We start from the raw sequence: 12,376 nt of genomic DNA on the forward strand, positions 1-12,376 counted from the left end.
CCCCTACCCACCCGCATTCCCAGCCGCCTTTGGTCCTTCCGCGCCTTCTCTTCCTTGGTAGCGCCCAAGGTGCTCATCTCCTTAATTCCACCTGGGACCTAGTATGAGTTAGGGGCGAGGCTCGAATCTGAAGACCGCAGACCTGCATCTCGAAAGCTTTCCCCAGAGGCCCGCAGACGCTGGGTGCCAATATGTAAAGCAGCTAGCGGGGTGGGGCCTGAGCGCAATGCAAATGAGGGGGCGTGCCATCCCTGGGCTCCGCCTCCCACCCCCGCAGCTGGGGCCAGCGGTGCCAAGTGCAGCTGGACGAACGGTGGCAGCTGGGCGAGTGACAGCCGCGGCTAGGCGCGCTAGGCAGCCAGAGCGGCGCAGGGACGCGCCCTGGCCCCGCAGCAGAAGCGGCCACCTTCCCCGCGCCTCCCGGCCGCAGCCGGTGCCCCACGCCCCCGGCCACCCATCCCCATCACGGGCTCCCTTGCCCCGCGCGCAAGATGGCTGACCCGGCTGCGGGGCCGCCAGCCGAGGGCGAAGAGAGCACCGTGCGCTTTGCCCGCAAAGGCGCCCTTCGGCAGAAGAACGTGCACGAGGTGAAGAACCACAAATTCACCGCCCGCTTCTTCAAGCAGCCTACCTTCTGCAGCCACTGTACCGACTTCATCTGGTGAGGGCGCGCGCGGGGCGCCTTCCCCGTCCCCAGGGCAGCACCGCGCGTGGGAACCCTCCGCGCCCCAGAGGGACAAGCAGCCCAGCTAATCCCGTGTTCCGGTTATCCCACTTCCACTCTCTGGCCCGGACTTCCCGGTGGCCAGCCTCTGCCTGGGCTCCAGACGGCCCGCTGCCAGGCGCCTACTGCCCTCTCCTTCCCTGCTGCCTCCGGAGCGCCCTGGGGCCGCTCAGACCTAGGAGTCTGTTTCTCCTTGGGATTGCCCTCTGCCCTGGGTTCCCTATCCCGTTGCCTCATTCAGGGCTGCCGGCACCCGCATCTCCACCCCTCCTTTCCGGGGGCAGAGCCCTGGGTAACCTCTATCTCCCTGCGGGCATGGGGCTTCCTTTCCTTCTCTGTGTCTCCAGCCTGGGGCTGCTCCCTGTGCTCTCTCTCGTTGCATTGCGTGTCCCTAAGGGCCTGGGTTCCCCTTTCCACTTCCTAGACCTCCCCCTCACATCCCTGTGGACCTCTTTTTCCCCCCTGCCCTTTTAGGCATGGAGAGCCCATTTTCCCTTCCCAGGCCCCCTGGGAAGCCGCCACCGCGGGGGGGACTCTCTCATCTTCGTGCTCCTCACGCCTTTATCTCTTCTCTTTCCCCGAGGGTACTCGGCTATCTCAGCAGATCTCCCGCCTACCCTCCGCTTCCCCCCCCCGCCCCCCCACCATGGAAACGCCACCTGGTGGTCGCAGCCGCCTGTCTTCTGTCTTCTGAGGGGAGGTGGGGGATGCCACCGAGCTCCCCCTCCCCCCTCCCTGTCTCCTTCAAAGGCGGAAGACTCTTGGGCACTGGTCTGTGGTTGGGAGGTTGCACCTGGGGTAGAGGGGCAGGGGAAAGGGGGGTGACTTTGGTGGCTGGGCTCCTCCAGCTGCCTGACTTGCCTCCTTCTGCCTTTGCAGGGGCTTCGGGAAGCAAGGATTCCAGTGCCAAGGTAGGCTGTGGGGCTCTGGGTATGCCTTTTTTAGGAAGAAATGGTGAAAACGACTTCCTAGAAATGACTGAGTTAGGCAGAGAGTGAAGGAATCACGTTTGTCAGAATGACTTCCCAAGCCAGGACTCATCACCACGGAAGGGTCCTTTTAATCGGTGTATTTATATATAGCAGGTGATGTTCCATCCAGGAAAGGCCAGTGGTGCTGGGAGGCCTCACCTGCCAAGGAGTGTATCCCCTCCCCACTTCTCCCTTCCCAGTACCAGAAGATTTAAAATGAGTTTCTTGAACCTACCCTGCCTGGTCAGTCCTGCTTCTGGAGGACCCCTCCTCCCTAATTGTGGCCCACTTGCCCTTCCTCATCTGACAGAGTGAGGTTCTACCTTTTTTCCTCCCTCACAGAAGTGTCTACAGGTCGCTGTCACCTCTGCAGATGGTGTAGTCCCATAGAATGGTGATGGCAATTGTCCTCTGGGCCTCCTGAAAGAGGTGGTTCCAGATGGGATACCTCTCAGATCTTGGTTTAAATTGCCTTTTCTATCTTCTGACTAGATATGGAAGGGCTCCAAGTGGGTCCTTGCATCTGGTATGAGATCCTTGACCCAAGCCAAGGAGGCCCAACCTGACAAGTGTCTTTTAATCATGTACGAGGTGGCCTCAGTGGTCTCTGGCTGCAAGTTTGCTCTCCAGGGCCAAATCACCTGTTGATGTGTTGAGCCCTTAGAGTGTCAAACATGTTTTGGAATTTATTTTTTATTTAAAAATTTTTATTGTATTTTTTCATTTCCATTTAGCCCTGCTATGCCCCCCTGCTGCTCTCACCTCACATATTTTGAATTTAATGTGAACATTTTGGAGCTGGGAGATTTCACATACATGTCTGAATTTCCACCTTCAAGTGGGCTGAGAATTGGCCCTACTTTCTAGTTAGAATAATCATTTGGAGTTGATAGTGGCTGTTTGCACAGAAGGTTATACACTCACCACTTTGTCTCCATCAACCATGCAGGCTTCAGCCATTGTTGGCCTCTGCAGGCATTTGAGTTGGTAACTTCTGATCTGGAAGGACAACCACCCTCTTCTAAATTTTAGGCTAGGTGTGGTTGAATTTGGTGAGGAATGTCACATTTCTGAGGTGTGTTTTAGGGGCACATTCACTGCCTTGGTGAGCTGGTTTTACATCAGGAGAAGAAAGCATTTAAGAGCCAGAGATTCGACTTAGCCCTGATTGACAGTTTGGTTGTAGCACCTCCCCCTCCAGGAAAAAATAAAGTAAGTGGCATTGACAGGTACACAGAATGCTGTCTTCTGAGACCCCTGTGTCCTCTCACCTGGGATCTGGGGCATGGCCAGCTCAGCCCCTGACCCTTGTAGACCCACCAAGCCTCTCTGACAAGACTGAAACCTCCAGTTTCATGCACTGTACTTGAGGACTTCCTGAATCCCAACACTGAGGTACTGGTGCAAACAGTTGGGTTGTTTCCTAGAACTTTGATCCCTCAAGCAAAATACCTATGATGTCTTGGTGCCAGAATGCGTAGAAGATCTTTGGGGCTACTGTTCATTTCCATTAGTTGGTTTCTGTCTTTGTCTCATGCTGAGGTCATGGATGACTTTGGAACATTTTTACTGCTATTGTCCTGTCCTGCCTGCTCTGTGGTTATTAATCATTGGGAAGGTCACTTTAGAATGTACAGGTGATGACATATCTGAAGTAGGATAAAATGGAAGTTTCTGGTGTGGTGAGAGTGAAGGAATATTAAAGTTTCTAATGAAATATGGCTGTTTTTGAGTAGGAGTGCCTATTTTTTATTTTCATTGCCTTTTTTTTGTCCTCTCCCTGAGAAGCAACATAGGGTAATGGGCATGTGCACAGGCTGTCAGGCAGGTCACTGTGAGTTTGAATCCCAATCATGTTATTTAGCCTGTTTGTACCTTGGGTTCTTCATCTACAAGATGAGTCCAATAACAGTATCTACCTTAAAAAGTTACTGAGAGGCTCAAAATAGTTACAATATATAAGACGCGTGGAGCAGAGCTTAGACATAGTAAGCACTCGGAAAATGTCAGCTTTTATGGTTGTTCCCAAATGACCCCAATGGTGGGGCAGCTGGTGTGAGAGAAGACTGGCTCTGCAGGGGTTGCTTTGTTATGGGACCAGCATGTCAGGTGAGCATTAGAATGTAGGTGTGAGCATCTGGTCACTCTGTGTCACTATTTTGGCAGTGTATTCCATTTGGGCTGGAGACAGAAGAAGCCAGAGAGGGGCTAGGGACAATTGGCAGCCCCTGAAATTGAGATGCTTAGGATGGGGACATCCAGGAAGGAGGAAGATTATTCTCAGATATGCTCAGAGTTACCTGGGACTAATTTGCAAACCATAGAGGAGTTCCCTATCGGAGTATTTTTTGGTATCACATATTTCCTCTCAAAGTCAATCTAATTAAAATGGGATCAACAATTTATAGAAAATACATATGATTTTATTCTCACTCTGAAGTCAGGAGTCCAGAGCCCAGGGCCCTAGGTTCCTTTCAGTTTTCCACTACACCATCCCAGGACTGACAATGATCTTATGGTATAAGATAGATGCTAGGCTATCCAGTCATCACATCCAATTTTAGTCAGCTGGAAGGAAAGGCTAAAGAAAGGCATGGTCACTATGGAAGTTGCCATAAGATACTTCTACCTCTGTGCTTTTAGCTAGAACTTAATGACATACCCACACCATGCTGCAGAGGAGTAAGTAGCCATGTTCCCTGCTAAAAGCAAGGGTGTGTATGTGAGTGGGGTGTTCCATTTCAAAAGCAGAAGGGGAGAGAGGATACAATCTCTGTAGTTCTTGGCTGGGAGGTGTATAGGAAAATCATAAGGCAAGGAAACTACTAAAGCCTCTTTGCTCCATTGTGCTTTCATGGAAACTGGGAATGCTGGGATGGGGCAAGAGGACGGATGCCACATCCATTAACCAATGAAAGTTATGGATTTCTGCATGCTCAGGAGAGCTTAAGAATAGATTTTCTTGCTTTTGTACCATGAGAGGAAAAAACTCTGGATAGACTGCCACATAATTTCTCCCTTTGTTTTTTAGTTTAAGAGGCAGTTTAAGGATGTCTCTGGTGACAAGGGACTGGGGCTCAGCATCCTTATTATGAATCTGCTTAATTTCTGGAGTAGAAGTGAGACCCCTCAGATAAACAAAGCAGAGTTCTCTCTAGGACATTCTTTAGCTACAGTTGTACTTTAATTGTAATTAAGATGAACCTTTGGGTGGAATTAGACTCTTACTCCAATAAATTCTTGCACTTTCAAGAAGAGGAAATTTGTTTTTAAAGGAAGTCACTTCAGCCCTGGCTGGTGTGGCTCAGTTAGGTAGAGTTTTGTCCCATAATCCAAAAGGCTGTGGGTTGTATCCCTGATCAGGGTGCATATGAGAAAGCAGCCAATCAATGCTCCTCTCTCACATAGATGTTTCTCTTTTTCTGTCTCTCAAAACAATGAAAAAGAAATGTCCTCGGGTGAGTATAAACAAACAAACAAATCTAAAAAAGCAGTCACTTCAGTAGAAATAGGGGGGCAATAAAATATAGAGATTCAAGATTCAGCATTGGTAGCATGGAGTTGGAGTGAGATCAAACTGGGTTGAATCTCTGCTGTGCTACCTACTCATTGTGTGGCCTTGGGCAAGTCATCTGCCTGTAGGGGCCTCAATTTTCTCATCTGTAACATGAGTCTAGTAATACCTACCTTATAGGGTTATGGTGAGGAGTACTGAGGTGATGCAAGAGAAGTATTCACCCTAAGTGGCAATGAGTCCAAGTGAGATGATCATTATTACTTAATTAGCTGCAGGAAACCATGGGACAAAGTTAATTCTGGAACTCATTAGATGACTGTGCCTCTTTTGTGTATGTAGATGGGTTTTCTTCTCAGGTATGTTTCTTCATAGGCTTTGGGTAACACCAGGGAGTACACAGCTCAGTGCCTGGGCCCAGACAGCCAGGCTTGTTAAGTATATCTTTTCTCACCCTGGGCCTTGTGAGAAAGATCTAAACTTCCCATGGACTCTATAGAAAAACCCAGTGCACTAATTTTATGACTATGAAGACATTGATGATTACAATGAGTAAAGCAGCTCTTCCCTTTTCTGTGTGGACTAGAAAAGATGTTTTTAAGTCTTCTAATAGAAATTATTCTTAAAAACCTCCAAGTGTTGCATGAACCCAACCATTGCTGTTTATAACATCTGACCTATAGAATCCAAGTAATTTTTGTCTGTAGTTAACACAAGCAGATTAGAATATACACTTTTTAAAAAACATCCATTAAAGATTAATCAAAAGTTAATTTTCTTTTTGGTATTTTGTATGGACTTATATGATATGCTGCAAGCCAGGTTGAATTTTCTCAGTAAAATCATAAAGAGGGCATGTGTGCATGTGTGTGTGCATACATGCAGCCACCACATCATGTTGTGTGTTACTGGCGCTTGCTTTAATAATTCTACTTCTCTCCCTTCTAGAAGCAGATCCCAGAGGCCTGTGAGTGAAACTCTGCTCACCTTTTGGCTTATTCTGAATGTGTCCTGTGGGTTCTATGTGGATAAAAGACAGGCTTTTGGACTTTGTGTTGGATGGTTTGACTTTTTAATATATTAAAAAGCTATATTTTCATACGCTAAAGAGATATTTGGATTTTCCTGTCAGTCATATTGTTGATGGTTCTATTTTGGGAGGTGGTTACTGGGTCATTTTTATGGTTCTGACAATAAAGGTATCTCTTTTCACTGTATCCTTAGATGCAGAGGACCACAGGACTTCTTTTTCTTCTGAAAGCATCCTCCCCTCCTTTGCTCCCTCTCTGCTGCTGTCATGGATCCAGCCCATGGTTTTGAGCATGTGCTGCAATCCTGGGGAAGGGTTTTTGCTTTGGAGGGAGGCATCGGTTTAAATTTTGACTTCTTGTTATGGGACCTCAATCATGTTACTTAAACTCTCTGAGCTTTGTGTCTTCAGAGATAAGTGGTAACAATAAAGTATTTCCTTTATAGGGCACAGATCAAGTGTTTCCTTAGCACCTGACATAGAGGGAGTACTTGATAAACAGCTTCTATTTCCATTACTTCTAGGGCTGGGCACTGCCTTATTCTTACTGAGTTGATAATCTTGTTGAGGAAGCAAGAGGAATGTTTGTGAATCAAGGAGATGATGCAAGAATGAGTGTGCTTACATATTGTGGTCAGGAGTGTTGGATGCACCTTATTGTGGCTCTGAGGGAGGAGTGCCTGTCTAGGGGTTGACCGGTGATTTGAACATGGAAAAGCGCAGTGCTTTCCATGCAATTGTTTCCTGGCGTTTGATGCTTTAATGTGTGAGAAACATCAGAAAGCTGAATTGAAATCTGTGACTGCCCTATCTGCTTCCTCATTTTGAAAAGACGTTGATGACATTTCATCTTAAATAGGTTTCTGACCATTTCATCTTTTAAATTTAAAATTTTAAATTCTTCACTCTTTGGAAGGAATGTTTATGGGTTCTTTTAGATTGAAGAAGAAGCTGACAAGTAGTACTTTGGGTGAAGGTGGAGGTTGGCAGGGCATCTCTTGTCTTACTGTGATGGTAGGAAAGCCCTCTAATTGAAGGCCTTCATTCTCTCCCTGAAGATGGGGATCATTTTTATAGTATAGGCAAACTATAAAATTTTGATAGTTACCTGGAGGATTATTTTGTTTGTGACAAAATGTATGCTTGGAGGTATTGATAATTCTCTCTGGGCCAGAGATTGCACTTAGAGAAGCAGGATTAGCACATGGAGTGGTGAGGCACCTCCTGTTTCAAGTAGATATCCAGGTGGGGCTTTCTGTTCTTCACAAGATTAAATCCAGAATCATTAACACGAGTTATAAGTCTTTGCCTGATCTGGGCTCTCATGTGCCTCCCCTTATACCACCCTTCTACTCACTTTTAATCTTTTACTTAAAGACCAACTGGTCTTCCTCAATCATAATGCACCTCTGCCCACTGCAGAGCTCTGCATATGCTCTGTCTTCAGCTTGAATCACTCCTTGTCCTCCTCCCCTGCTCACCTCCTACTTACCCTTCAGAACTTAACTCAGATGACACTTCTTCAAAGACACCTTCCCTGATCTGCCAAATCATGTTCCCCCTTTGTACAATCTCATAACCCCATGTTATTTTTACATTTTCTAATTGTATAATTGTTTGAGTGTTTAGTATCTGTCTTCTCCACCAAAGTGTAAGTTTCATGAGAGGAGGGACTACATCTTTCTAATTTCTCATTGTTTTTAGAGTACCTAGCTCTACACTTGATTTATAGTATGTGCTTTTTTAAAAAAAGATTTTATTTATTTATTTTTAGAGAGGGAAGGGAGGGAGAAAGAGAGAGAGAGAAGCACCAATGTGCAGTTGCTGGGGGTCATGGCCTGCAACCTAGGTGTGCACCCTGAGTGGGAATTGAACCTGCGACACTTTGGTTCGCAGCTCGTGCTCAATCCACTGAGCTATGCCAGCCAGGGCCAGTATGTGCTTTTGAATAGTTATATATTAATGAAAGTATAGGGGAGAAATGACTCAACAGAGGGAGTAATTTGATTTGGGTTTTGGTACTAGTTTTGTGATAGCTTTATCTGTGATTTTTATAAAGAGTATCACTTTCTAGTTTATAAGCTCTGATCATTTTTTGTTTAAATCAAAAATATTTGCCCTCATGAGAGCCTATTGGGAAGTGATTTTCAGAAGGACACGAACATTGCAGTCTTAACTTTGGACAGAACCTCAGGATTTGTTCAATTTCTCTGTGAAGATCAACAGTTTCTCCCCTGAAGTCCCTGCCTTCATTCATCATGGACCCTGGTGGACTGGAGTGAAAAGAATTTTCTTTAACATCATATAAATTGGAAGCTATGTAAGCACCCACCAGCAGTGGAGTAGTGGGTGCACAGCAATGAAAATGAACGAGGTACGTAGCTTAGATGACTCCCGAACAGTGTGAGCTAAAAATGGCAGACACAGAAAAGTACCTTCTGTATGATTGCATGCACTTGAAGTTCAGGAACTGGTGAAAGTCATATAGGTGATAGTGTTTAGGACAGTGATAAGCCTCAGGGGGATGGTGGGGACTAAGAGGGGCTCCTGGGTGGTGGCCATGTTCTTTTTCTTGACCGGGGTGCTGGTTCCATGGTGTAGTCAGACTATAAAAGTTCACTGAGCTTTATACTTATGCCCACATTTCTGTTATGTATATTACACTTAACTGAAAATATTTTAAAAGCACAGAGTTTTAAATCACTAAGGCTGAATCTGAGGAATGTCAATTGGGATTTTCATTTTGCACACAGAAGTGAAATCCATCTGGAGTCACCCATTGAGGGATAATGCCGTGTGCTTTCTTGGGGGACATCTGCTTCCTATTCAAGTTTTGCCCATCAGTTGGAAACTGTAGAACAAGAAAGCCAGGGCATTGTGACAGTTCCCCCACCCAATAATTAAGATCTGTTAATACCTGGAAAATTTCAGCTCATAAGCTATGTTTAAAGGGCTTGCATCTTAAAGGTTCTGTATTAGTTAAGGTATTAGGAAGAGTCCATGAAAGCTGTTGTAACAGATAAGTCCTGAAAACTCTGTGGCTTGGCAGAAAGGGATTTATTTCTCCCTCATGGCACAGACCCCTGCAGATGACCCTGGTCAGGTAGGTCTTCCATGCAGGTATCCAGGTTCTTCTCCATCAGGCTGCTGGGGTGGGGGGTGGGAAGCGAACATGAAGAAGCACATTTATCTCACAGCCATTACAGCCTGGAGAAATGTATATTCAGCTCATGTTCTTTGGCAATAACTGAGGCACAGAGCCCTGTCAACAGCAAGAGGTCCTGGGATATGTCTACCAGCCCTGTGTCCAGGAGGAAAAGAAAACAGGTATTAGTGAACCCAGTAAACCTTGCTCCAGTCCCCAAAGCCATGGTTTTCTTTTACTTCCTTTGGGGTGTTGTATTCAATTTTATCTTTCACTTGACTTCAAGAGAACTGAGATGTGAAACTCTAGACCCCTTTATCTTATCAAACATATGAGGGTATGTTTCAGAGAGAGGACAGTCTGTTTGTATTAGTAAGAAAGAAATAAAGAGGCTCTCTTCTTGCTTTTGCTATGAGAACAATCTGGTTCTTGTCAGAATTTCTAGTTTCCAACCAGTCAGAATTCTCATCTCTTCTGCTTGCTGGTGCACATCGCAAACACTTCTTTTTGAGTCAGGAATAGGATCACCTAGTTAGTTCTTTCCTTATGCTCATTTGTCATCTCTCCGATAGAAGAATCCTTTCATGATTCTACTTTTGGATATTTGACTGGACACCTAACAGCCCAGTTATCTATTGTTGTATAACAAACCCCCTCAAATCTTGGTGGCTTAAAATAACCACCATTTTATTTAGCCCCAGTTTTGTGGGTCAGTAATTTGGGATGGACTCAGCAGTGGTCCTTCTGGTGTAGGCAGCAGTTGGCTATTCTTGGCCAGGCTCACATATCTGGAGGCTCAGTGGGGTGCCTGGAACAACTGGGGCCTTTCCCCAGGTGGCAGCTCACCTTATAGCAGGCTAGCTTGAGATTGGCCTCATGGTGGTGAATCTATTCCCCAGTGCACGAGCAGAGGCTGTAGGGCCTCTTGGAGCTGGGGCTTAGGACTTGCACAGTGTCACTTCTGCCATATTCTCGTAGTGAGAGTAGACCACAAGCCTTCCCAGAAATGAAAAAACAAAGGGGAACACACTCTTTCCCTGGGATGGGAGAAGCTGCAAATTGTGTGTGGCATTTTAGGGAACTGACCAGGCCAATTTCAGTGAGGCCCTCCTGACTGCTCAGCTCTTTAAAACATGCTGAAGTAGAGTGTGCCACTGTGAAACTGCCCTTGAATCTATGGCAGCTCCTAAGTCTGTGCTCACCACTTAAGCCTAATAGGAGGACCTGCCTCCTAGGGAAGTGGCAGGGTATATTGAGATGCTGTATAAAGGGCACAGCAAGGGGCTTAGTTCACCTAAAACACTTCCACCGTTATCACTGAACACTTTCACCAACATTCCCACCACTGCTACTGAACACTACAAGCATTATTACCATTACTACCATTGGGTTTTGCTATGCACTGGGAACTCTACTGAGAACTTGAGGTTCAGAGCACAAGACTTCTGCCCTTGGGGAGGGAGGCATCTGAGGAAGAGACAGACATGTGGGTAAATCTGTGTAATCCACTGTGGCAAATGTATGATCATAGAGCTGTGGTGGAGTAGGATGAGGTCAAGGGCATGACCTCATCTCCTGCAATGATCATACATGAGATGTTGGGGACCTTTCTTAACTTCTTTAACCTTCAGTTTCCTCCTTTGTGGGATGGAGGTAATCACATAGAACCTACCTCCTTGGGTGCCATGTGGACTGAATGAGATGGGGCAGGCAAAGAACATGTGATTGATCACTAAATGTTAGTTATGAGAAAATAAATTCTCCAAATTATCCTCAAAAAACATCCTAAAGGCACCATTCTTGCTTAGTTCTCTGCCCGTATTTCTGACCAGTGTCATTGCTACTTTGTCTTTAAAAGATGAAGATTTGCACACAGGTGGCTTATTGGGGGAGTAGCTCTTCAGAACAATACCTGTAAGGGATTGACATTAGCAGGGAGAGGGAGAGGTTGAATTGTGGTGCAATCATTGTAGTAGAGACCACAGCCAATCCTGTGGCTGGATCTGTCATGGCCTTTGGAATTGGTATAGTAGGAACCTACACCAAGTGGGCTGCTCTTGGAAAGGTGGCATTACCTTGGGTAAGGCACTTCCTTCTTCAAGGGTGGGCTGCCAGCGAGGATGCAGCTGTGAGATGTTGGATTTCAATGCTCCCAGATGCTGAGGGTGAATATCCTGACCCCACAGGTATGAGGAGGGTCTTGGGGAAGCACCATGAAGTCCATTGCTTGCCTCCAGGTCTCTCTTAGGGGTACATTCCAAACTATGCCTCCTTGACCATTAGTAAGCCTGCAGAGCTGCATTGGTTCCTTCACAGAGCGGATTTAGATGCCATCTATATTCATAAACTGTATCTTGCCAGAACTAGAATACCGTTCATAGAAATCCTTAATCCAAGTAGGTCTAAGGACATGGGAATGGGTTGTCTAAGGTCATCCAGCTACCAGGAGGGAGATCATACCACCTTACTTCCCTTAGACCATACTCTTCTGAGTCACAGGAGATTCCAACCTGTATTCTAAACCTGGACTCTGTGATTTTAATGCCTTTGTTACCCTTAATCCTTACAACTTATTGCAGCTCCACTCTGGGATGGATTTTCTTGAATTCCTCTACATGTGTTTTTTAAACTGTGGATCATCATTCATTAAAGGGTCATGAAATCATTTAGTAGGTGATGACCATCATGGAAAAAACAGAACAGGAGATACTAGGAATGCATCAGACTCAGGAAGTGTAAATATTGTTGCATAAAACTTACTTTCCTGTATGGATGCCTAGGCATGTGTGAACTGGGTTACATGTAAAATGTGTTTTTCACTGTGGGTCATAGTCAGCACAATTTGAAAATCATTGTGGAAAGTATGGACAAGAGGCACTGGAGGCTCATGAAATTGGCCTGCAGACTGTCGAGGCTTCATTTGTTTTTAGAAATGATATAAATGCATTGTTTTGAATTCCTTATAGTTAGTTGTTTTATTCTTACTCCATCA

At 45.8% G+C, this 12,376-nt stretch overlaps 1 protein-coding gene across 2 annotated transcripts in view; it reads left to right on the forward strand.

The window, feature by feature from the left end:
• The first annotated feature begins 242 nt into the window (after nt 1-242).
• The window catches only part of PRKCB (protein kinase C beta), a 340,114-nt gene continuing 327,980 nt past the window's right edge, over nt 243-12,376 (forward strand). The window contains exons 1-2 of one of the 2 annotated variants that reach the window (XM_045848918.1): nt 243-661; nt 1,604-1,635. In XM_045848918.1, the coding sequence (XP_045704874.1) occupies nt 492-661; nt 1,604-1,635 (202 nt within the window). In that variant the 5' untranslated portion in view covers nt 243-491. The remainder of the gene's footprint in view (nt 662-1,603; nt 1,636-12,376) is intronic. The other variant, XM_045848917.1, reaches the window with a different exon arrangement.

Source organism: Phyllostomus hastatus, unplaced genomic scaffold (genome assembly GCF_019186645.2).
Source record: "Phyllostomus hastatus isolate PE091 unplaced genomic scaffold, TTU_PhHast_1.1 phas_contig_64, whole genome shotgun sequence".
In the NCBI taxonomy this organism is placed as follows: Eukaryota; Metazoa; Chordata; class Mammalia; order Chiroptera; family Phyllostomidae; genus Phyllostomus; species Phyllostomus hastatus.